The sequence below is a fragment of the Macaca nemestrina genome, chromosome 4 (assembly GCF_043159975.1).
Source record: "Macaca nemestrina isolate mMacNem1 chromosome 4, mMacNem.hap1, whole genome shotgun sequence".
Classification (NCBI taxonomy): domain Eukaryota; kingdom Metazoa; phylum Chordata; class Mammalia; order Primates; family Cercopithecidae; genus Macaca; species Macaca nemestrina.
In genome coordinates, this window is record NC_092128.1 from 37976717 (window position 1) to 38000254 (window position 23538).

General features: G+C 35.8%; 1 protein-coding gene across 6 annotated transcripts in view; it reads right to left on the reverse strand.

Annotated features, from left to right (window-relative positions):
- The window catches only part of LOC105475315 (cadherin like and PC-esterase domain containing 1), a 311154-nt gene that overhangs the window by 187148 nt on the left and 100468 nt on the right, over positions 1-23538 (reverse strand). For all 6 annotated transcript variants that reach the window (XM_011730473.3, XM_011730510.3, XM_011730493.3 and 3 more), the window contains 2 exons: positions 15711-15843; positions 13497-13665 (listed from right to left, as the gene is read on the reverse strand). In XM_011730473.3, the coding sequence (XP_011728775.2) occupies positions 13497-13665; positions 15711-15843 (302 nt within the window). The remainder of the gene's footprint in view (positions 1-13496; positions 13666-15710; positions 15844-23538) is intronic.

Sequence of the window (23538 nt, forward strand, 5' to 3'; positions counted from 1 at the left end):
TGAACAAACTTATATATGCAAGAAGATATAGATTAAATGCATGCATTTTCAACCCATTTATTGTGGGTGAAATTATACTGTTTCTATATCTTACTTGATGAAGGACATATAACCATTATAAACTTACTTCTCTTTTAGTCGATAAGTCATCAGTCAAGATACTCGTCCCCACTTCCCACTTCTCTAGTTTTCTCTTGCCCCCAGTTTAAATATTTCCCTGTTCTCACATTTAAATTACATCCTGCTAAACCTGCTGGTAATCTGCCCTAACATGAAAGTATTTATTTTCATTAGTGTGGCAGTTTGCAAAAAAGTGGTCACAAATTCTTCCCACCCCAGTATGCACACCCCTTTGCAGTGTGACTTTTGCAACTTCTCACATCCAGTGGTGGAGTCTATTTTTTCACCCCTTGAATCTTGGCTTGTTCATGTGATGTTCTTTGGCCAATGAGATATTTAGCAAATGTAATGTAAACTCTTTTTGCTTTTTAGGACTGCTGTAACAAATTGCTGCAAAGTTGACAACTTAAAACAAGAGAAATTTATTCTCTTGCAGTTTTAGAGGCTAGAAGTCCAGAAATCAATATGTCCACATGGCCACGTTTCCCCTTAAAGATGTTAGGGACAATTCATTCGTTGTCTCTTTCAATTCCTGGTGGTTGTTGGCATTCCTTGGCTTGTGGGTGCAAAACTCTAATCTCTGTCTTCATCTTTACATGAGTGAAGATGTGAAGATGTATCTTCTCCTTTGTGTGTCTTCTCTTCTGTGTCAAATCTCTGACTTTCTCTTCCAAGGACATACACAGGGCCCATCTGGATAATTTAGGAAGATCTCATGTTGATAACTTTAATTTAATTACATCTGCCAAGGCCCTTTGTCCAAACAAGGTAATATTCACTGGTTCTGGAGGTTAGGATATGGACATATCCTTTTGGGGGTAGCCATTCAAACTAATATACAAGCAAAAACTTGAAAAGGACTTGGCCTTTTCAAGTGGCTTTGTTCTCTTGCAATTCTTAAGAATCCTGAAACTGCCACTGTGTGGTGGAACATTAGATGGACTGCAAGACGATGACAGGCACATGGCCAAGTCATCCCAATGGACCTAGCTGATACCCAGCCAATATGCAGAAGCGTGAGTGAAGGCAGGCTAGACCACTCAGTCAAGCTTAGCCACCATCTGCCTATAGAGATGAGCAGAGGCCGTCCAGACAATTTATAGAACCAAAAGAAATAAATGCTTATTTGAAGTCACTAAGTTTGGAGGTGATTTGCTCTGCAAAAGCTGACTGATTCAATTTGCCTTTTATCATTGTTTAAATTTTGTCTTCATTTCTCCTCTTTTTGAAATGGAACCTGCATCTCCTTCTCACACGAACCTCTCATATGGAGAAGGTGATCTAAGAACTTCGTGTGCTTTTTTCTTTTTTATTTTCAGTGTTTAGAATGTAATTTAAGGCTTTCTAATTCTGATTTGAGTTCTTTGTTTCAAACTTCTCTAACTTCACTCTGGCTTCCATCCCAAACATTGAATAGATTGAATCCTTGTTAGGGTGAGCATTTTCCTAAGCATCTTCTCACCTTCTTATCTGAATACATCACACTGGACCACTTTACTATCCTTCAAAAGATTAGACTTGTGATTTGAGGCACCATCTGTTTGAAAATAACCCCTGATTTTATGGTGGCTGAGAAACAGGCACCTCTGCCAGGACTGTTTTTATAGCAATGGGTACCTGAAGCTGTGGGAACCTCCCTGTCACACTAGGATGGGCAAATAGCTACTGTTATTCTTCTGTTCATTTAGACGTGGTAGGATACTTTTGTTGGAAACAGGGGTTGCAGTGACTGGGGAGAAGAAAGGTAGAGAGAGGAAGTGAATGGGAAAAGAATCACCAAATTGTCCAGGAGAGAAATTTTCTGGTAGGGCCTTCAGTCAGGTTACAGAGCAAACAAGACAAGGCCTGAGAAGGGGTAGGTGAGTAAGAACCAGCCTCAATAGGTAAACTGCTGTATGAACAGGAACCTGTGTGCCTCTCTACCTCCTCATTTCATGTTTCTTTCCCATTCCTCCTCCTGAAAGGTGGCTCCCCCATCTGATCTCTCAGTCAATGGCACCACCATTCAAATAATGGCTGAAGAGTCATCCTTGAACCCTCTGTCTTTAGCCTCTCACACTCCAATATCAATTCTTGTTTCTACCTTCAAAACGTATCCACATTTCTCCATTTTTAGACTACCACCTCGCCAACCTAGGTCAAGCCACCCTGCTCCTCATCTGGACCCCTGAATGGCCTTGCAACTGGTTTCTCGGCCTCTGTTCACAGTTCTCTTCAATCTATTCTCCACACAGCAGCAGAATGGGCTTAAAAAGTAAATCAGATCATGATAACCTCCTGTTCACTATCTTAGAAGCATCCCTTTGCCTACAGGGAAAAAATTCAATTTCTTACTTTTCCTGACTCCTGTGTGATTAGGCTCTTGCCTTTCTCTCAATCTCTCTACCACTCACCCTGTGTTCAACATGTTAACACAGTCAGTGGTTGTGGCATTCTGTGAATATGTGAAGACTCTCCTAACTTTGGAATTGTCCTTTTGCTGGGAATATTTCGCTGTCATCTCTTCAAATGGCATTTAGTCTCATTACAGAATTACAGCTCAGATCTCACCTATTCAGGGCAATCTTTCTACCTCTCATAAAGTGGGCAGTCCAGTTATTTCCTAGTCAACATCCATCCTGTTCACTTCATTCTTAGATATATTAAATACTCGTAACGATCCGAATTTCTTTATATGTGTATAATTAATTGATTATCTGTTTTTCATCTGTCATTCCATATAAGAATAAACTTTACAAAGGCAGGGACTTTACCTTGTTTCCTGCTATGCTACTGGAGCCTAACATAACATCTATCATATAGGAGGTACCTGGTAAATACTTGTAGCAGGAATCAAAAGGCTAATTTAACTCATAGGAAAACCATTCCTATTTTACAGACATGGAAAGTGGTCCATCGATGTTAGCAGATTTGTCTAAGGTCACAGAGTTTGTACAAGGACTTTCCTACTGCACACCCATCCCCAGACCTGTAGAACTATGGCTTGGGATTTTTCTTTTCTTTGCTGCATATCCAGTGCTGTAGATCTAATGCTGATGATTTATTTCTCTCTCCTTTAAAGTAAAAATGCAATTGGATATTTGCTTATTACTCAGCCTGAAAGGATGTCATCATCGTCCTATTCATATTTTAAAATCACATTTCTTTAACAGTAACTCCTTGAAGGCATGAAAATGAAATATATTTCCTTAGCATAATGTTTTTCTTCTGTGACTTCTGAGTTTAAAGTAATGATTTCTCTCTGTGTGATCTGAACAAATATTCTTCATGTAGATAATCTGGGTAATCAAGCACATAGAAAAATTCATATACCTTTTCAATATATCTGAAAAATTTTCTAGTAGAAGTTACTCAGAAGTTATTCTGCTAGAAATTTCTACCAAAGCATCAGTTTGGAACAGTATGTTTTTTTAAACAGATTGATGAGGCTATGGTACCTGGAACTGTTAGATTCTGGAAAACTAGAGACCACATATGAAGAAGCTGATGTAGAGGGGAAACATAGTGCCTATGGATACGGATATATATGTAAATAAAGGGGTGCCTGGAATTTCCTCTCCTGTTTGAAGTCCCTTTCTCTAAATTTTAAAGACTTGCTTCATCGAGCTTCTAAGAACAGTTTTTACAGGCTAGAAATAGGGAGTGAAAGGACAAATTGTTTTGAGACAAAGAGGATACAGTGATGTGTATAGGAATGCTCTGTGTCAATCAATGAGGCAATGAGAGAATGACCACCTTATAGGCAGACACTCCATAGAGATCTAACAAAAGCAATGAAATATGTCCTTATGTTGCAGAAGGTAGAGAATACAAAATATATCTGAAGAATCCTGGGAGAGAATTCATTTCTGCTGCCTCAGAAGCACTCAGAGAAATAAAACACAGCTGTTCAGTTCTATATCATAATACCAGGTCATTTAGACAATTGAAAGGAATTCCAGTTAACAGCAGATTTGAGGTTCAGGTTGTAATCAGACAGAAGTAACATAAAAGATTCATGGAAACAGTAGTGCAGTCTTACACGTTGAGTATAAAATGCCAGCTCTAACTGTAGAGTAATTTTAAAACTGGGATTATGTAGTAAGTTTAAAACTATGTGTTGCAAAATCTTTTTTCTTTTGTTGTTTTTCTTTTTTTTTTTTTTTTTTTTTTGAGACGGAGTCTCGCTCTGTCGCCCAGGCTGGAGTGCAGTGGCTGGATCTCAGCTCACTGCAAGCTCCACCTCCTGAGTTCACGCCATTCTCCTGCCTCAGCCTCCCGAGTAGCTGGGACTACAGGTGCCCGCCACCTCGCCCGGCTAGTTTTTTGTATTTTTTAGTAGAGACGGGGTTTCACCGCGTTAGCCAGGATGGTCTCGATCTCCTGACCTCGTGATCCGCCCGTCTCGGCCTCCCAAAGTGCTGGGATTACAGGCTTGAGCCACCGCGCCCAGCCCCTTTTGTTGTTTTTCTAAGGAAAAAAGTTGAGGCCTTAATTTTTGGGCAATGGGACAGGGTGATGTTTTTGAACTTGTGGTGACTGGCTTAGACTAGAGGTTTATGGAAATCAATCTAACATCCCTGACATATTTTGTTTGATCTACAAATAAGACAGTATAGCATGTTTATAAGTCATTTCTTCTAAGTAAAGTCAATATGCCATAAAAAGTATCCTATTTTTGTGTACTCTGCATATTTATACCACTCTCAAGTAAATTCCTTGAGGAGAAAGAGCTCTAGAAAATATCACTGAATTTCCTTATATGAAAAAAACATTATAAAATGTACATTTCTTCACTTAAATGTACACTCACAAGTTTATGACTAATAGGCTTAACTTTTCCATAGAAAAAATTATTATATTTTATGATATGAATTTGAGCTGGAAGAATGAATTTTCTTAATGTATAGTCATCTAAGTGATACCATTCTTTAATAGCATTGCATATTAAATTTTACAAAATGTTCTTAAGTGAAAAAACAATGTCCAGTGGCTGACAAATGCTGAAATCATTCCAAATAATTGTGCAGCCTAGGTAACTTAAATTATACTGAAGAATTATTATCATTCACAATCTACTTAAAAGCATGGCTTTCTTACCATAATTATGGGTTATAAAATAACTTTTTAAAATAAACATGTATAATTCAATGGGGGAAAAATGGTCCATGCTTTGCTAAGGATTTTTGCCTTTTTTCCTTTTGCCATTGGACAGCTCAGACTATTTGTACAATAGCAAAAAAGACCACTTGGGGGCAATACAGTAATTGTTTTGCTCCATCTCACAGTTATGTAGGCTTCCTTGGTGAAAAAAGATTGCTGTTTCTTCTAAATTTGAAACCACATTTTAATATGTGGAAGGAAAAAGGCTGTATTTCATTTTAAACTTACAATGAATAAATCACGTATGACAAATGCAAGTCAGATTTTCTCCTGAAGGGAGCAAAAGCCTGTCTTCCTTCAGCAGACAAATCAGTTTTACCTAGTTGGCACATTTGAGGATATTTTATATTTAGAATTTGTCACAGCCTTTGAGACAGATCTCAAGGAATAAAGGATATTGTTTATAAAAATCTCAAAAATGATATACATTTAATAAGTTTCAAAATGTTCTGGTGAAAACTTACTTTTTTTCTATACCCAAAGTAAAAGTGTAAAAATCATTTAACTTCCCCACTGAGAACATATTCTGCAATAAACTTAAGCATTAAAGCAATTAATTTTTGGAGACAATTACTGCCATTATTTTCACTGTTATTACCTTGCACTCACATACCACTTTGTAAAGGAGTTATTTTTATTACTAATTATTCTTTTCAGCTATTTGATGAGTGGAGTCTCTATTCTAATCCATTTCTCTCTCCCTGAATCTGCTGAATACTAGGTACTATGCCAAGCACTAAAGATTTGTTTCCTACGTAAATGAAGAATAAGCATAATCTCTTCTTTTAAGGATTTCAAAAAGATTTAGGCAAGTAGATTTTTCCTCTTGGTTTTTGTTCTCTTGTTTGCTGACTTTATGTGATTTTTTTTCCTTCCAATATATTTTCCTGTCATCAGAAGATATTTAACATTACCACAGTGATGAAAAACTCAGCTAAGCCTTGTTGTTAAAGTCTTAGGGATAAAGATTTATAAAATTAAATTCAATAACTCTCTAGGTGCCTGTACAGAAATGAAAATATTTAGAAGATTGCAGGGAGTTTTGCCTTAATTCATGGTTCATTACCCAAAGATCCATCTTAACAATCCTTTCTGCATGGAGGGTAGTGAAGAAAGGGAATACAGCTGTTCTGTCTTTGAACATCTTTACGGCTTAGCTGACTCATCTATTAAAGAAATAATAGGAAACTAAAAAATTAAGAGGGTGCTGCTCTCTATAGATGCTTAAAGTGCTTTGAAAGATTGCTTACACTAGACCTCTTTTCCCAGGCTTGGTTTTTACTCTAAACATCTGTTTATTTTATAAACTTGTGATCAGCAAGGTGTAACAGAAATCCAAGTGGCATTACTGTGCTGGCCAAAGGCAGAAAGAGGAAGAGCCTGCAGAGATTAATTTTTAAGAGCTTCTGTGAAGTTCACGGGGCATACACTTCCAGGATGCAGTTCAGAGAAACAACACTTGCTCTTTTCAAGTCCTCAACCGGGCCCCATCCTCATCCCAGCATATACCTTCCCTTGATGGCTCCAGGGAGAAGCAGGCTCCCAACAGGACAGGTGAAGGGGAGGAGCTGAGAAGGGAAACACACATTCTATCCTCCAAAGTACTATTGAGGAACTTTTCGATCTTTCAAGTATCCTGAAGGAGGGAAGAAGGAATGAACTTACCTCACCTGATTTCACACTGAAATCCCTGAGTATTAGCTCACCTCCATTTTTCTGGATATATAATTAACACTTGCCTACTGATTTTCTAGTATTAAATGCAATAACAATTAGCAAATTCATTCATTAGTGTTAGATTTTACCTTTACATTGTCATTATAATACATTATATATATATAGTAGGTATATCTACACATATGTGTGTGTGTATATATCTACCTATATAAAGCATTATTTTAGTTAATTATATTTGCATATATCTATGCATTTACAACCCTAGTTCAGAAGAGAAAATATGCTTGAATTAACAACGATGGAATATGTAAATCCATACGACTATCTTCTGTTGTAGAACCTGCTCTTAAATCTTATTTTCCCCAAATGGCAGTTTTTAATAAGTTATTATTAATGAGGTACCTTTAATTACAATGAGGATGATAGACAACGATTCATTGATAAACATTTTTGAGCATCTGCCATGCGCCAGGCACTCTGTGAGGCTCTGGAGATGCAGACACATTGCTTGCCTTTTTGAGGCTTAGAGTCATCTGCTTAAGTTATCATTTTGGCCAAATGAAGATGATCATCATTAAAGAATAGTTTTCTTTACATTTAGGATAATAATCCAAGTTCAGCCTTCAGAATTAATGAATGTACAAAATGACGAATGTACAAAATGACTTGACAAATCTTTTAATAGAACTAAGTTGGGAATGAAGGAATGAAATGAATGAGTGAATGAATTGCTTTTAAAAAAAGACACAAAGTTGGCATAAAGATTATTAGTGCAAAATAATTAAGTTATTCTACATTAATGTACTTTAAAATCATGTACAGTTACAAGGCAGTCACTCTTTTACTAGAGCAAATGTATATTCGAAATAATATCTAACATCAATGTGGCTGATTATTTTGCAGTTATTGTAAAAGTTTTTAAAGTAAGTCAGCTTTGGTCACAAGTTTATTCAATTACATGCTGGTTATTTATAATTTCTATTTATATAAAAATCATACTTTAAAATGAACACCCTGATGCAATTTTAAAATTTAATTCAAGCAAAAGTAGGTTAAGTAATACATCAACTCTTTTTACAAACTCTCAGGAGAAGACTTTTATTCACATTCTTTCTACAGCTGACATAAATCTCCTGGGCCTAGCGAAGGGCCAGATGCTCAGTCAAAAAGCCTTTTACAAGGTCTGCTTCATAGCCTGCAGTTTTAGACATAAAATGAAGATCAGGAGAACACTTCCTAAGGTTGAAAAACCATACTGTCACTTTATACCTTCTTCCAAAGACATTACTCATTTTTACCTTGGGAATATATGAGCGATCTCACCCAACATTATCAAAGGCACTGCATAAATATTGACGACAAATGAGGCTAACTTCATCCCTGCAACTGTGTCATGTTTCCAAAATGAATAAGGGATATATGCATCTTTTAAAAAGGAATCTTGTACATAACAACATTCCTTTCTTCGCCACAGTTCTCCTCTGCCCTCTGTGCACATTTGTTGATTGCATTGTTGTGAGAGGGAACTGCAGGCACTGGAGATGGAAGAATGGTCCCCTGAAGGCCATGGCAGTGGTGGTAGAGAGTTGGTGATTTAGAACTCACAAATCTGACTTGAAAAAAGGCTATGGTATCCCAGACTTCCCTATTTCTATCAAAGCGGCCCTTATCTAGAAATTCAGATTATGACATCTGAATACTGCATTTACTGGAAAACAAATGATCATTTATATAATATTTATCTATATCATGTATATATCATTGCAAAGTAGAGTGGCTGGCTTACAGCAGTTAGGGATAAAGTAGACTCAGGCAATTTCTTCATGCATGCAGTTAAAATTTTTTAAATGACCTTTGATTCAATTCAATCGAAGAGACACTTATAGGGAGTTGATTATATGCAAGGAATCATCTTCATATAACTTTATATCTGATGTCAAATATGGAATAGCAACACATCTAACGTCTTCAAATATGGGATGGCTGATCAAACAATGAATTAATTTAATTTATGTTTTGACTGGACAAAATAAGGCTTTTGACAACCTTTTCTGCCAGAAGTCACAAATCTCTTCAGCAATACATTTTCATAAAAACAGTGAGTCAACTATGGTCAGAAGTATAAAGAATCTTCAGACATCATAAAACGTTACAGATATTACAGTTGCCTCTCTGTTGGGTAACTTATTTTGTGATTTACAATGGATGAAGGGATGACTTGTGACTTTTCGCTCTAAGAACCAAATTTAATTTATGACATTTCTTGCAGTTAATCTATATGACCTGCTTTTTAAGACAGACATAGATTCATTTAACCAAAAGTTATAGTTAGAATATTTGTGAAAGGGGTTTACTCTTGAATTTATAGATACAAACTGAAGTGTTTTATAATTCAGTTGAGAGCTTTTTAAGGGAAGACATTTTTAAATAAAATATTTCTTAAAATTGGATTTATTATACTCATCAAGTAAATGATATTGTCTTAACAGCAACAAATAGAGTTGTTTTAAAATCAGATCAAACGATATAGTAAGCAAATATCACATTTGCAATTTTTTTCTTTTTCACATCTTCCTCTGCTTTTAGGTTTGAACATCCTTGGGAAACATCTAACGCTTAAATTTTTAAATACTTTATTCTATAGAAGGGTATTAAAAATAGTTTACAAAGCGTCTATTTTCCATTATTCCTCAAATTTGCATTTCTTGATTTTTTTTTTACTCTCTACAAAGCTTTAACAGATAAAGTATCTCAGCAGAAGACCTAATTGGAAATAAATGAGCTCATAGTTATATCTGTTATTGCCTTCATACCTTCTTTAGCTGCCAGAATGTTCTATAAATGGCCACTGATAACTAGTTTAGTGGGCTTGCCTCATCACACAGTACATAAATCACTACTGATTTAACTAAGTCATTTGGGCTTTGAATTCAGGACTCAGTACACACACACACACACACACACACAAAATTATGTTTTGTGGAATTTGAGAACAGTGTTTAATAACATGCTGGTATAGCGTGGGTAGTTTTTAAAGTGGGTTTTGGTTTTGTCCTTCACATTAGCAGTGTGAAATTTCTATGTATTTTTTCACATCTAAAAATACGAGGAGAAAGCAGTATTTCTGAGGATGGTTAAGTAATTTAACAGATGAGTTATAATCTATTTGTTTTAACTGAAATAACAAGTACATCAGTTGAAGGGTAAATGAATATCCTCTTGTTTTCTGAAACTTATCTGTATCATCAAGCGTAACTTTGGACTAGTAAGGAAACAATTGCTTTCTCTGCATTGACCCAGGAAGCTGTACTACCTCCCTCTGAGAGGAGATAACAGTATTGTCCAGAATAATCAGGCAAGATCTTGAAAAGATAAATCCCAAGGAGAGGATGAAAATGACAAGAACTGCATGCTTTCCTGTGCTACAACCACAGCTTCCATCTGTCTCACAGAAAAGACAAACACATGAATAAGAAAGGAAATAGCGAATAAAGCATGAAAATCTAAAGAAAACCAGATCACAAGGAGATTTCTTTTTTCATGATTTATTTTCAGGAAATACATAAATAAATACTATCATAAAAATTAGCCTGTTATTTGTACCAGGGTAGGGGGAGCGGCACTTAAACAAAAAGAGGAAAAATACTTTAAAAATTATTTAAAATATCTAAGAGCTTCAGTTTCCTGTTAAGATGATTCACTAGCCCAGGTGAAATGAGATCCAAGCAAGAATTTGATAACAAAGAACAAATAACAAATACTTCTTTGAAAGGGATTCTAGAGCTATCGTGAACTGGTCTGACCAGTGGTAGCCATGGTCAGGGATAAGTGGAGTTGGGGGAGGGGTGTTGTTGGAGGGTACTTGAGGCAACAGGCTGAAGGAAAATGTTTTCGTTTTCCTCCTAACGCTCCCCTGTCTTCCCCTAGGACAATCATTGGTTGCTCCTTCCTTGTTAAGGATGCTAAGCCCAGGCCCAGGATTCAGACTGCTGAATTTCTTGGGAGAGAGGATGAAAAAAATGTGTGGAGTTACTGGTCACATGTGGCATTCACTCCTCCACCTACTGTCTGTCAACCCCCAGGCTTGATGATGTATAATGGAGGAAGGTGTGCTTCCTCCCAGGGCTTTTATGCCTGAGAGAGTCTAGGGGGTGAAATTCTGACCAGGAAAGTTACCTGGCTACAAAGGGAAGCAACCAAAAGTTATTTCTTCATGTTTGGAACACATTTTCTCCCTTCTCCTTGGATTCACCTGAAAGGACTGACCTTCCCCAAACACTATACTGGCTGGAATAAATAATGTCTGCAAGAGGACTTAAGCTCAAATGACAATATAGGGAATGCACAAAAAAATACACCTACTTCAAAAGAAAGGCAACAAACTGAACAACATATATTATACGGCCAAAACTGATAGATGAGGAATTTAAAATAAGCATGAGTAATATACTGAAAGAAATAATAGAAGATAGTAGCAAAATAAAATGTGAAAAAGAAATCATTAAAAACAACAAAGAGGAATACGGTAAAAATGTTAGAAGTAAATAAAAATATACTAGTTTTTAAGTGAAGGGAAATGAGCATTTAAGTTATACATGCAGCATTAAATAAATAAACGAAATACAAGAAACAACAGATGAGATAGCAGTAAAGCTACAGTGTAAGAAGGATTTTGATATAATTTGGGTATTTGCCCCCTCCAAATCTCAAGTTGAAATATGATCCCCAATGTTGGAGGTGGGGCCTGCTAAGAGCTGTTTGGGTTGTGGGGGTAGATCACTCATGGAGGGCTTGGTGCCTTCCTGGTGGTGACTTCTCCCTCTATTAGTTCTCAGGAGAGCTTTGTTTAAGAGCCTGGCATCTCTCTTGCTCCCTCTCTCACCATGTGACATGATTTCTCCCACTTTGCCTTCTACCATAAATGGAAGCTTCTTGAGGCCTCATCAGAAACCAAGCAGATGCTGGTTCCATGCTTGTACAGCCTTCAGAACCATGAACTAAATAAACATTTTTCTTTATAAATTTCCCAGCCTCAGATGTTCCTTTATAGCAATGCAAAACAGACTGACACAGACTGTATAATTCAAAAGATAAGATTAAAGAACTGTCTTAGAAAACAGAAATGCTTCCAGAAAGCAGATAAGAAAAGCCAAATATAAATAGAAATGGAAGGATCAAATCTGGTCAACAGAAGAAGGAAGAATAAAAACAGTGAGCAAAAATATTTCAAGAAATCATGAAAACAAATTTTTAGAATTAAAGATTAAAGACATCAGACCCAAATTGAAAACACTCAAATCGTAAAAGAAACAAGTCCAGGAGGACATTGTAAACAGTGTGGGGAAGTGAGGATGGTAAGTGTCTTGATATAGTTTTTTTTTTTGTATTTGAGGGAAAAAAGACCAAAAAAAGGAACAAGTGATTATTTCAACCAAAACTAAAAATCTACATTGTGATAATGGGATTTGGGGAAGTGGTACAGAGACCAAAAGAGTCTTGAGAAGGCAAGGTTAGGAAGCAGATAGAAATATTGAAAAGTCTAAGAAATGAATAGGAAAACATAAACACGAGTGCATGTTTTAAATTAACAGTGACCACTGTATGTTATATATGTAAAGAATGCACAACTTTTAAACTTACAGAAGAATATTTAAGCTTTACAGTGAAAAAGGAAACAAAGTTTAAGAGGGAAAAACAAAAGCACACTAAATAAAAAAAATAAGATGCCAGAAATAAATTCTAACAATTTGCTCATGCCTTCTTCTTGAGCTGGAAGATTTTCCAAAATTCAAAATTCAATTTATAAAGGTAAATTTTGAAAAAAATCAAGTTCAATCATTTTTGAATCTGTTGAAACTGTGAGAGACCCTGTGCATTCTTTCAGTTTCTTTCCATTTCCTCTTTTTGGTATGCAGAACAATAAAATACTGTAAAATCAAAATTTCTTTAAAATTTATCAAACGTATTGTCATCACTAGATCTCATTTTCCGCCAAGTTGACCTGAGCTACCTTTTATAACTTACTAAACTTTTTGGGATTATTATTAAGTTCTTCCCTGAAATCTTTCCTATTATCCTTTATGTCATAGCTTACTATATTAGGCACACTTGAAAGCTTTATTTTTCACTCAGCAAATATTCCATATTGACTGGTGTAATGCACTAGCATTATGCTTCCTAAGGGTGAAGCAAAAAGCACAAAGGCAAAATTGTATTTCCATTTGTTGCTTTGACTATATTTTTTCTCAAATAAGTGAAAAATTAAGAAAAACAGAGTATAGCTGTGAACTAGCTCTATAATAAGTAGATCAAAGAATTGAACTATCACGATGAATTGAGAAAAAAGAATGTAGCCTTTGTGATCCCTAGTGAATTAAGCTGCTTCCAATTCATTTTTAAACCTGCACCTATTAAATGAAAATCTTTTCTTGCAGCAATAAAAAAGATGTGATCTTTGTTCAATGGGATTTGATAACCATAAAGGGGGGAAGATGGCAGCCCAACTCACATTACTTCAGCATACTTGTGTGAAATAATAGCTTCAACTGAGAGCTTACCTTGACAGTGAAGCGTTTTTTCTTTGGCGGATTCCAAACTGTGCCAGTTGAATGAATGAACGCACGCAAAGGGGTTAAGGATGTCACCAACACATACGCTTTAAGAATCACAGATAGATCTTCGGCTCGAAAGATTGTTTCATGTGGAGCAAGGACTGTCGTTTCATTCCTAAAAAAATAAAACAACGTAGTTAGCGCTCCATAATGTAGGGTTGAGTATGTAATTTGCAAATTACCTTCAAGCTTTGTCAACTGCTTCTAGCCTTTGTAGGACGTCCACCTTCAGTGTGTGGATTTCCTTGAACAATTTCAATTGCTTATTAGCATCACCACCAGGTGGTGGAGAGGTACAGCTAGAATGAGTCAAACTGATAATAGTTCCCCAATCCGCCAGATTTAATCAAAGTATTTTTAAAAAGTAAAAAAGGTGGCTGGGCCCAGTGGTTTATGCCTATAATCCCAGCACTTTGGAAGGCCAAGACGGGCGGATCAGGAGTTCGAGACCAGCCTGGCCAACATAGTGAAACCCCATCGCTACTAAAAATACAAAAATTAGCCAGGCATGGTGGCAGGTGCCTGTAGTCTCAGCTACTTGAGAGGCTGAGGCAGGAGAATCACTTGAACCTGGGAGGCGGAGGTTGCAGTGAGCCGAGATCGCATCACTGTACTTCAGCTTGGGCAACAGAGTAAGACTTTGTCTCACAATAAGTAAATAAGTAAGTAAGTAAATAAATAAATAAATAAATAAATAAATAAATAAAATAAAAAGATGGAAAGATAGTATGTAGAATAAAGTTGAATTTAAAAAATAAATATATAAATTAGTCACAGTACCCATGACCTCAGATGCACGGTACCATTGCAACAAAAGTGATATAAATTACAGTTCGAGTGAGACTTTCTAAAACCTTCTACCTCTGCCTACCTTTGCTCTATTTTTTCTTCTCTAGAAAAATGTGTTGTTTTTACACAGTGAACAGGTCACCAAGAATATGTGAAAATACTTTGCCCACTAGTTCAATCTTACCTAATGTCCCTACTCCCAGATAATGAAGAGTTAACTTAAGGGATTGAATGTTAAAACAAACAAACAAACAAACAAAAAAAGAAAACACTTCAGGCTACAAAGGAAAAGTAACACCAGTTTAATATTTTGTAATGAAACAAATATGCTTTCATCATAAATAATACTAAAATACATAATTATTTGCTTTTCTACATAATATTTCTAAATGTTAAATATCTAAGTTTGATCAATGAAAGGACTGTGCTATTTATTTTTTTATATATATATATATATATTTTTTTTTTTTTTGGAGACAAGGTCTTGCTGTCACTCAGGCTGGAGTGAAGTGGTGTGATCACAGCTCACTGCAGCCTCCACTTCAAGGGCTCAATTGGTCCTCTTGCCTCAGCCTCCTGAGTAGCTGAGACTACAGGCATGCACCACCATGCCTGGCTAATTTTTTTTCTATTCTTTGTATAGATGGATTCTCACTATGTTGCTCAGGCTGGTCTTAATCTCCTGGGCTTAAGTAATTCTCCTGCCTTGACCTCCCAAAGCACTGGGATTCCAGGCATGGACCACTGCACCTGACCTAGTTTTAACTTTAAAATTCTAGGTTGGCACAAGATGCATACGATTCTTCAATAAATACTATTAACTGTTTAAATAATACTTAATAATTATAAAATTAGATAAGGCAAACTTATTTGTGTCTTGGATAATTAAAACCTCTTAATTTTTCACTATAATTTATCTACATTATAAAATCCTTTACCTGGAGGAAACTTGGATAACTTGATATACAGCAGATACTTTCTTAGATGCTAAGAGCCATTAAAAAAAATAATAGCAGAAAGAATGCATCCAGCCATATTCATAGTCTAAGGCAAAGTCATTTGAGTATAAAATGGAAGCTAAAATTTTATAGTTTTGCATTGTCAAGGTTTTCAATTCAATTTCCTTTAATGTAACTTACTAGATAAGAGTCCAATTTACCCAAATGTTTATTCTCTGGCAGTACAGGTTTGAATTAATCTAGGAGAAAGTCAATGATGGCGTTCTTTATTTAAAAAGGAGAGCTGAAAATTTATGTAAGAGAAACTAATAATTCACACTTGTGAACTCCCCATATCTGTTCTGTGCTTTTCTCTTGTTAGCCGTCTCCTAAAATGCATGCTGGTTATAACAATTCACACTGATTAGCTTACAGCTGTTCATGTCTCCAGTCCTCTGGTTTCCACATACGTGGCTTCACTGTTTTTAAAAGGTGACTCGAAGTATTCGGCTTTAATTGTATTCCCTGATCCAGACACACAGAGGGACTCACTGGAAGTTGCAATTCTGAAAAGATTCAAGAGAGCAGAAGACAGTCATTTTATTGTTTCTTTTTGGAACTGCTTTGAAAATAGAGTATGCTGTGTTAAACTGCAGGGTACATGAGAAATATGCAACCATTTTTCTCCCCATTCTGAATCAAACTTGGCTCCACTAAGTATGAATGCATATGTAGAGAAGCCTTTGCTTGCCATATGTTCTCTTACTACAGAGGAGGAAAACAACTGGAATAATTAATTTCATTTTCTTGCTCAGAAGGGGAGGTAGATATAATGTCTCTAACTGTCCAACATCAAGCTGATCTATCCTACAAAGTTGAGGGATGCATTCTCAATGAGGGGGTGGTGGCTGTAAGAGCAGACTTTTGTTTGTGATGAGAATATTACATAGAAAACTTGAGCTGATTCCGACAATACAATGCTGATATACTAAAGTTTGTTATGCTTCGTGACCTTGGGAATCTCAACAACAGGGCTTTATTGTCTAATAAAATATTAATTATTGCGTTTTAAGGTATATAAAAATAAAGAACAATAATAATGCTTTACTTAAGAACACACATATTGACATGCTTAAAAATAAAGGTATTGCATATACATGATTACAAAAATCAAATATTACAGAAAGCAACCAAATGAGCAGAAAAAGCATCCTCCAATCCACTTCTGTCTAGAACTTCTTCCCACCAAAAACCAATGCTTACATATTAACTTTTAAAATCTGAATAAGTACATTGGGTCAGATGCATATATTTCTTCAATACAAAAGTTGATGTACAATACATCAACGAAATATCAAATACAAAATATCAATGTATCTACATGAACCTATATATGTACGTATTTCTGTTTGTTTTTTTAATTATCCCAAAGAGGTGTTATAATAATATATGTCTGGCTTATTTATACCTACTAACCCATCCTGGCATCCTTTCCATATCAGCATATTCAGAGTTATTTCATACATACCTCTTAATAGCTTAGGGTGCTTCATTAAATAAATATACATTTGATTTAGCCATTCTCTATTGTTGTGTATTTAGATTATTTTTGTAATGTTTTTCTTTTGCTATTTCAAAAGCACTGCAATGAATACTGTTATACATCTATTTTGGTGTACTTTTACAAATTTGTCTAGTGGCAGATTCGTATTGGTATGTGCAATCGCCAGGTCAATGGCAAATGCCCTGCAAATTTGTTAGACGTGGCCAGATTGCCTCCCAAAATGGTTGCTCCAATTTCCACACTCTCCAACAGTATCTGGAAGTTGTTTTCCTAATCCCAGGTCACAGTGCTTTATTTTTTAATTATATAATTTATCTAGCTCTCAAAATAGAACAAAGCCTTTAAATTATGTTTCCCCTTTGTGCACATTTCATCAATACTAACATAGTCTAATTTAAAACACTTCATACTCTTAAGTAAAAGTCAGCAGAAGTCAAGCTGTTCAATGTATTCCCATATCTCATTATTTAGCACAGTGTGATCTTGCTCCAAAAAGGATAACTTATTTGTAAGTTTTCCCTTTTAATGAAGTTCTAATACATCATAATAAAGGAAATATTCAAATGGCTTTGGTTTTGGAGATGATAAATGAACAGCCATTAAGTTAATTTCTTTTCTTGAGAATCACAACTTTTAAAAAGTTGAAATGTTTATGTAAGCCTTTAAATTTGCAGTAAGAAAATACGTGTTCTTAATTAAAATTTTACTAAATAGAGTTATGTTTTCAGAGTATATTACTAGGACAAGTTTTGTGTCTCCAAAGAGCTGATTTGGAGGCTTCTTTTGTAAAGTATGAGAAAAAGTATAATTTACTCTGATTTCCCTTTTACTTTGCTGCCAAAAAGCACAGAATTGATTTCAAACTCAAGCACAGTTGACATTAAAGAAGCTAGACATATTAAGTTTTTCGCCAAGATAATATCTCAATGGTTTTGAGGAAGTTGTCAAAAAACATGTCAAAAGAATAAACAATTTTATGTCACTTTTTTCTGGTTTAGCTCAAGTGGAGCCATACATGACACTGAAGGGGTCCAATACAGGAATTGCCAAGACTATGTCAGATTTCCACATGAATCTCTGAAACTCTGATCGGATAATAGAAATGAATACTGAGCAAAATAACTTTACCTTTATTTCTATATTTATACATATATCAATACATTCTAGGCTTCCTATTATATTATTCCAGGCTTGTATGTTACTTTTTATTATACTAATAGAAAAAAAAAACTCTGTAATTAGCTGTCCCCTCTAAAATTATTCTCATTTAACTTGATTATAGCCACAACTCAGATATAAACTTCATTCATATCTTTAAAAGCTGCAAATGCATTTTATGGAATTTCATAAATAATCGTGTAAACATTTTGGTGTCCTAGGCTACCATTTAACAGATAAAGGTATGCCTGGAGCAATATGTCTTGTATCTTTCATCTGGCATAGCCTTCAAGGGCTCTCTCAACAGTCCAGTCTAATCCATTTATTATTCCATTCCCCTTTTCCATGGCCCAACCAACACACTCAAAGAGCCTAGAAATCTCCTACAAACAATGCTCAAAAGACCTTCTGCTTTTGGAAAGGATTTGGGTGATGAGGCTGTATGACACAGTTTTCCAAACAGCCTAGTTCATTAACATATACTTGTTAAAAATATTAAAGTAACTTAATATGGAATACCTAGCATGACTCTTTAGGGCTTTCCTGCCCCATAATATGCAGACTGAATGGAAAGTAGATTAAAATGTGAAATATCATATGGTGAATAGTGCTGTACTTTTATTTATTGGCTACTCTTAGCTTATTTTAGAGAGCCATGAAGCCTGTAACTGTATAATCAGCAAAGTTTACGCAGAACAAAAGTGAACAATTTGTTAGGGATGCATGAAACGTGCTTTTCAATACCTTTTAATATCTGGTTGGGGAAAAAGTATTATGAAAATGATGATTAAACCAGAAACAGGAGACCTGGGCTTTCATTTTGGTTCTTGCCAACCAACAATTAATAGACTTGTGACATTGTTAGGAAGCCTTCTAAAATCCAGCACGTAAATCCCATGAGTCTTCTGAACTTCCCACATCACTGAACACTATAGTGACTAAAATAAGCACTAAAGTAAGTGCTCAGGAAATATTTGAAATACTTGTTCTAACAATGAACTTGTTTTGGGGGGTTAAGTCAATCTATGGCTTAACAAAATCATATTCCAATGAATTAAAAACATTTTATTTGATTATTTCTTTCCCTTCTATGTGGCATATGAGTATATACACCACAGTCAAATATTAAACACTGAAAAAACACTTATACTGACAAAGATTAGCTACCAAATGTATATTGCATTTGATTTAATGTTTTGCCTTACAGCTAATAATTAATAGGGAAGTAATAATAAAAGTATAATTATATTTCACAGATATTTGAATATTGTCTTGCATTTTCATATTAGAAAACTAGATTTAGCTAGCATTTTCTTATTTCAAAATTTTCAATAAAGATAAAGGCCTTACTTAATAGTTAGCAATTAGTTTTGAGATTAGAAGTGTAAATAAGTACCATTTATGAGTGCATTAATCATTCCTCCTGCCTGAGGGCATTGATAAGTCTTAGAACTTAGCCTACAGGTATAAAAGCTCTGCAAATATAACCTCAGAACTTTCACATATAGTAAATAGAAACTGATATATGCACAAACTGAAGTGATAGCCAGGAAATCACTCTGTCAGTCAGGGCCCCAGAAGACAGCAGAGTGAGTAACTGAAGAGACTATTAACCACGAGACAATGAAAGAAGGACTGCTAACAAACACATGGGTATAGTTCAGGAAAATCAACAAGGGGTAGAGGAGCTCCCCAGGGCCGACAAAATGGGAAGCTTTTACCACGCTTAGCCCAGGAAGGAGAAGTTTCCAGAACCAGGCAAAAGCATTGTTATAGGAAAGGCCATGAAGAAAGACTGTGGCTACAGGTAGAAGAACACAGCCACTTTCAAGCCAGGGTCCAGAGGGGAAGGAGCCAGGCAACAAATACTCTCAAATTATTTCCTCCTGTCCTCAATCTCTCGCTAGATGCCAGGGGACAAGGATGCCCTGTGGATGCAGTCTGTGGAGGACGGCTCCCTGGAGAAGGATGTAGAGTAAATCTGAGGGGCAAATAGAGAATATTCAGCACAAACTCTACACAGTACTTGGTAAATACAAGTTTTGGCCTTAGTCTTCTCAGTAGCCACATGTCCTAGAGAAACAAACAACTGTGTGTGTGTGTGTGTGTGTGTGTGTGTGTGTCTGTGTGTGTGTAAAAAGAAAAAAGGAGCAATATTAGCTTTGATTTCAAATAAGAGCATTCAGATATGGCAGCAAGGGATAGCATAGGTTGAGCCACATAAAATTGCCTTTTGTTAGGTAAAAAAAAAAAATTGTTGAATGTTGATCAAATATCAGCAATTTCATAATACTCAACCTAATTTTTTTTTCCTTCATCATGATGCCTACAGTGGGGAAGAAAGAGTGACTAAACATACTACTGTGAAAAACAGTTACAGTGGCTAGAATGTCAGTGGGTAGAAATGGCAAAAGGGGGACCTTGAAATCATTCAGTGAGTGTTTGGCTCATGCTTTGAAAACAAGAGAAGCCTAGTCTAAGTTGTACCAGTTGCTAGAAGAGAACAAAAATCTTCAGCTCTGAATCTGTTTTCTCTTTGTATGATGCTGAAAAAGTCTAGCAGCAAGTAGACTAAAAGAATAAGTAGATGGTGTCTAAGTTCCTTTGCAATCTTCAATCTCTGTGATCCTAGATACAAAGTTATGATTTAAATATGTGCTATAAATGGCCTAATGGAGAAGATAAGTGGCCAGGGTCTCAGCACCAGAGCTGAAATGCAGTCCCTCTGTGAATTTGTCATGTTCTGGTAATTGTGAGTGCTCCACAGGGTCAACCAGCTCCAGTTTCATTTGAGTGAGACACACTAAGTCTTGTGGGAAGAGGCTGTAGCTGAAGAAGCTCCTATCCCCTAACTAGTATTTGAGGAGCATTAACCACCCTTTCACCTCTTATGCAGTGTATAAAATGGTGAGAAAACATATCCCAAGGTAGAGTCGAGGTTACAAGCTTGATCACTCATTAGAAGTTAGAAGGTAAGGGTTATTTTGAGTGCATCTAAGGGTATTCTCAGTTCACTAGACTATAAGCTCCATGACGGCAGAGATTCTAATTTTTTTTCTCCACTGAACGACTAGTGCCAAGCACACCAAGAACATCCTGGCAGTTAATTTAGGATCTCAGATACATCTATATTTAATACTTGAACTCTAATTTCTTCTTACCCAAGTAACCAGATGTATTTGCAGAAATGAAAAGAGTAAACAAGCCAACTGCTGAGCCACTTCACTGGATTTGTACAATGCAAACTTATTGTTCAGACCTAGGAAATGTGCATAACATGGGATTGGTTTTCTCTCGCTACCACAATGTAGTGTTAGATTGGCACAATACCATATACACAAGAGTAGGTTGTAACAATCGTACCAATGATGCCCCAGGAAGGGACCCACAGCTCAGAGATTAACTATTTAAGACCAAGAGGCCTAATATCGGCAAAGACCCCTGGAACCCACAGTGAGCACGGGAAAGCATAGGAGAGAATGTCACCAGCATACAGCCAAAAGGAAGGCTGCTCCTTACAGGGATACTGAGAAAGTGAAGGATTTGGGGACCTAGGGTTCATTTGTTTTACCAAATTGCCTGAAATTGGGCCCAAGAAAACATGGGAGAAAACAATAAAGATGCATATTCTAATTTGTCCAGCACATTTTAAATAGTTGCTAAATAATATTTTTCCAAAAATATTTTACAAATAATATTATAAATAACATTTATTTTTAAAAATACTAATTCATGTCTATTAATAGATGCCTATATAGGTATAATTATGAGTTAATTTCTTTACTTTTCTAAATTCAGTCTCTTTATCTGGAAAATTAGAATAATAAGAATAGTAATAATAATAACTTACCTCATGTGGATGCTGACAGAATTAAATATGAAATCCCCTTAAAGTGCTTTGCACAGCATTTGACTTATATGCTGAAAAAGTGTTACACAGTTACTACTATTAAACAGTAGTTTAATATAGATTTTTAAAAAATCTAGAAATCTTGTTTCTAACTTCGGAAATTTCAAAGAGTAGCTACAATGTTATTCCCTTTGAGTTTAACACTAAGAGGTTCCCACCACTACTCACTATCAGATAAAAGCGAATCCATTAAATCCTCTTACAGCATTCTTAAACATCTGGTATTTGACATTACTCTCTTAAAAACAAGACCAAAATAAAATACAGTATCTTTACTTATACATGGCCTGTAAAGACACACTGTGTTTTTAGTGATCCTCCTCAAATTTAGCATTGCAGTATCTCAGGAAAGCAATTAATTTCTTGTTCTGTTCACTTCTTTAAAGGAATTCTGTATTAGGTTATTATGGATGGAGTAAACCTAGGACTGAGTCAGTTACTTCAGTATGTTTTTTTCAGTTACTGCAGTATTTAAGTCTGTTCCTCTGTATTTTGTTCAGAGACATTTCTTTTAAAGCAACCAACACAAATTAAAACAGAAATAGCTTGTAGTCAACAGATTTATGACACCTAGACAAAACTCCGCAAACTATTTCAGATCTACACTTCAGCTTAAATAGTAAAATTTGGGGATCTGTGTACTCTGAACAATTCTATGCTTTGCCTTTTTTTTTTTTTTTTTTTTTTTAGATAGAGTCTCGCTCTGTCACTCAGGCTGGAGTGCCAGCGGCAGGATCTCGGCTCACTACAACCTCTGTCTTCTGGGTTCAAGTGATTCTTGGGTCTCAGCCTCTCGAGTAGCTGGGATTACAGGCAACTGTCACCATGCCTGCTTAATTTTTGTATTTTTAATAGAGATGGGGTTTCACCATGTTGGCCAGGCTGGTCTTGAACTCCTGACTTCAGGAGATCTGCCCTCCCTGGCCTCCCAAAGTGTTGGAATTATAGCCATGAACCACTGCACCTGGCCTAAACACATCGATTCTTTAATAAATTTTTACTTTCATTTTACGCAAATAGCATTGGCCGGAGTATCTCTGAGAGAATGGATATACCAAACACATAAAGGTATTATTAATACAGAATTCTAGCCTTAACCTAGGCAACTCATAATTCATTTATCAACATCTGACATTATTGTATTACTACTTGTGTGACTTTGATAACAATATTTTATTCTCTATGGTTTCAGAATATCTTTCATATGATGTTATCATATCAGTGTACATCAAACCACAGATATGAATAGCATGGTATTTCTATACAGTACTCTTGGCAGAAAACCAGTAACTTTCACTTTGTTATAGGAAATGAAGTGTAGTCCGTGTCCCAGTGGAAGTGGAAACACAAATTGACCCATAAAAATCACCAGATTAATGACACAGCAATGTGCTCTAAAGGGGTAGTCACTGTATAAAATTTCCACCAACTAACCAATCAATCAAATGCTTAGGGAGCACTCAGTAAATGCAAGCCATGAATGCTCTTCTTTCTAGTCTTTTTCAGTGGAAGTGTCAAAGTCATGCAATTCTACAGAAATAATTTTCCCCATGGACCACTCTATGTTTTGACCATGACCACATAAGAACCTTGAGTTCTGCTCATTCTTCTCGGTTATAAAAGCTGTGT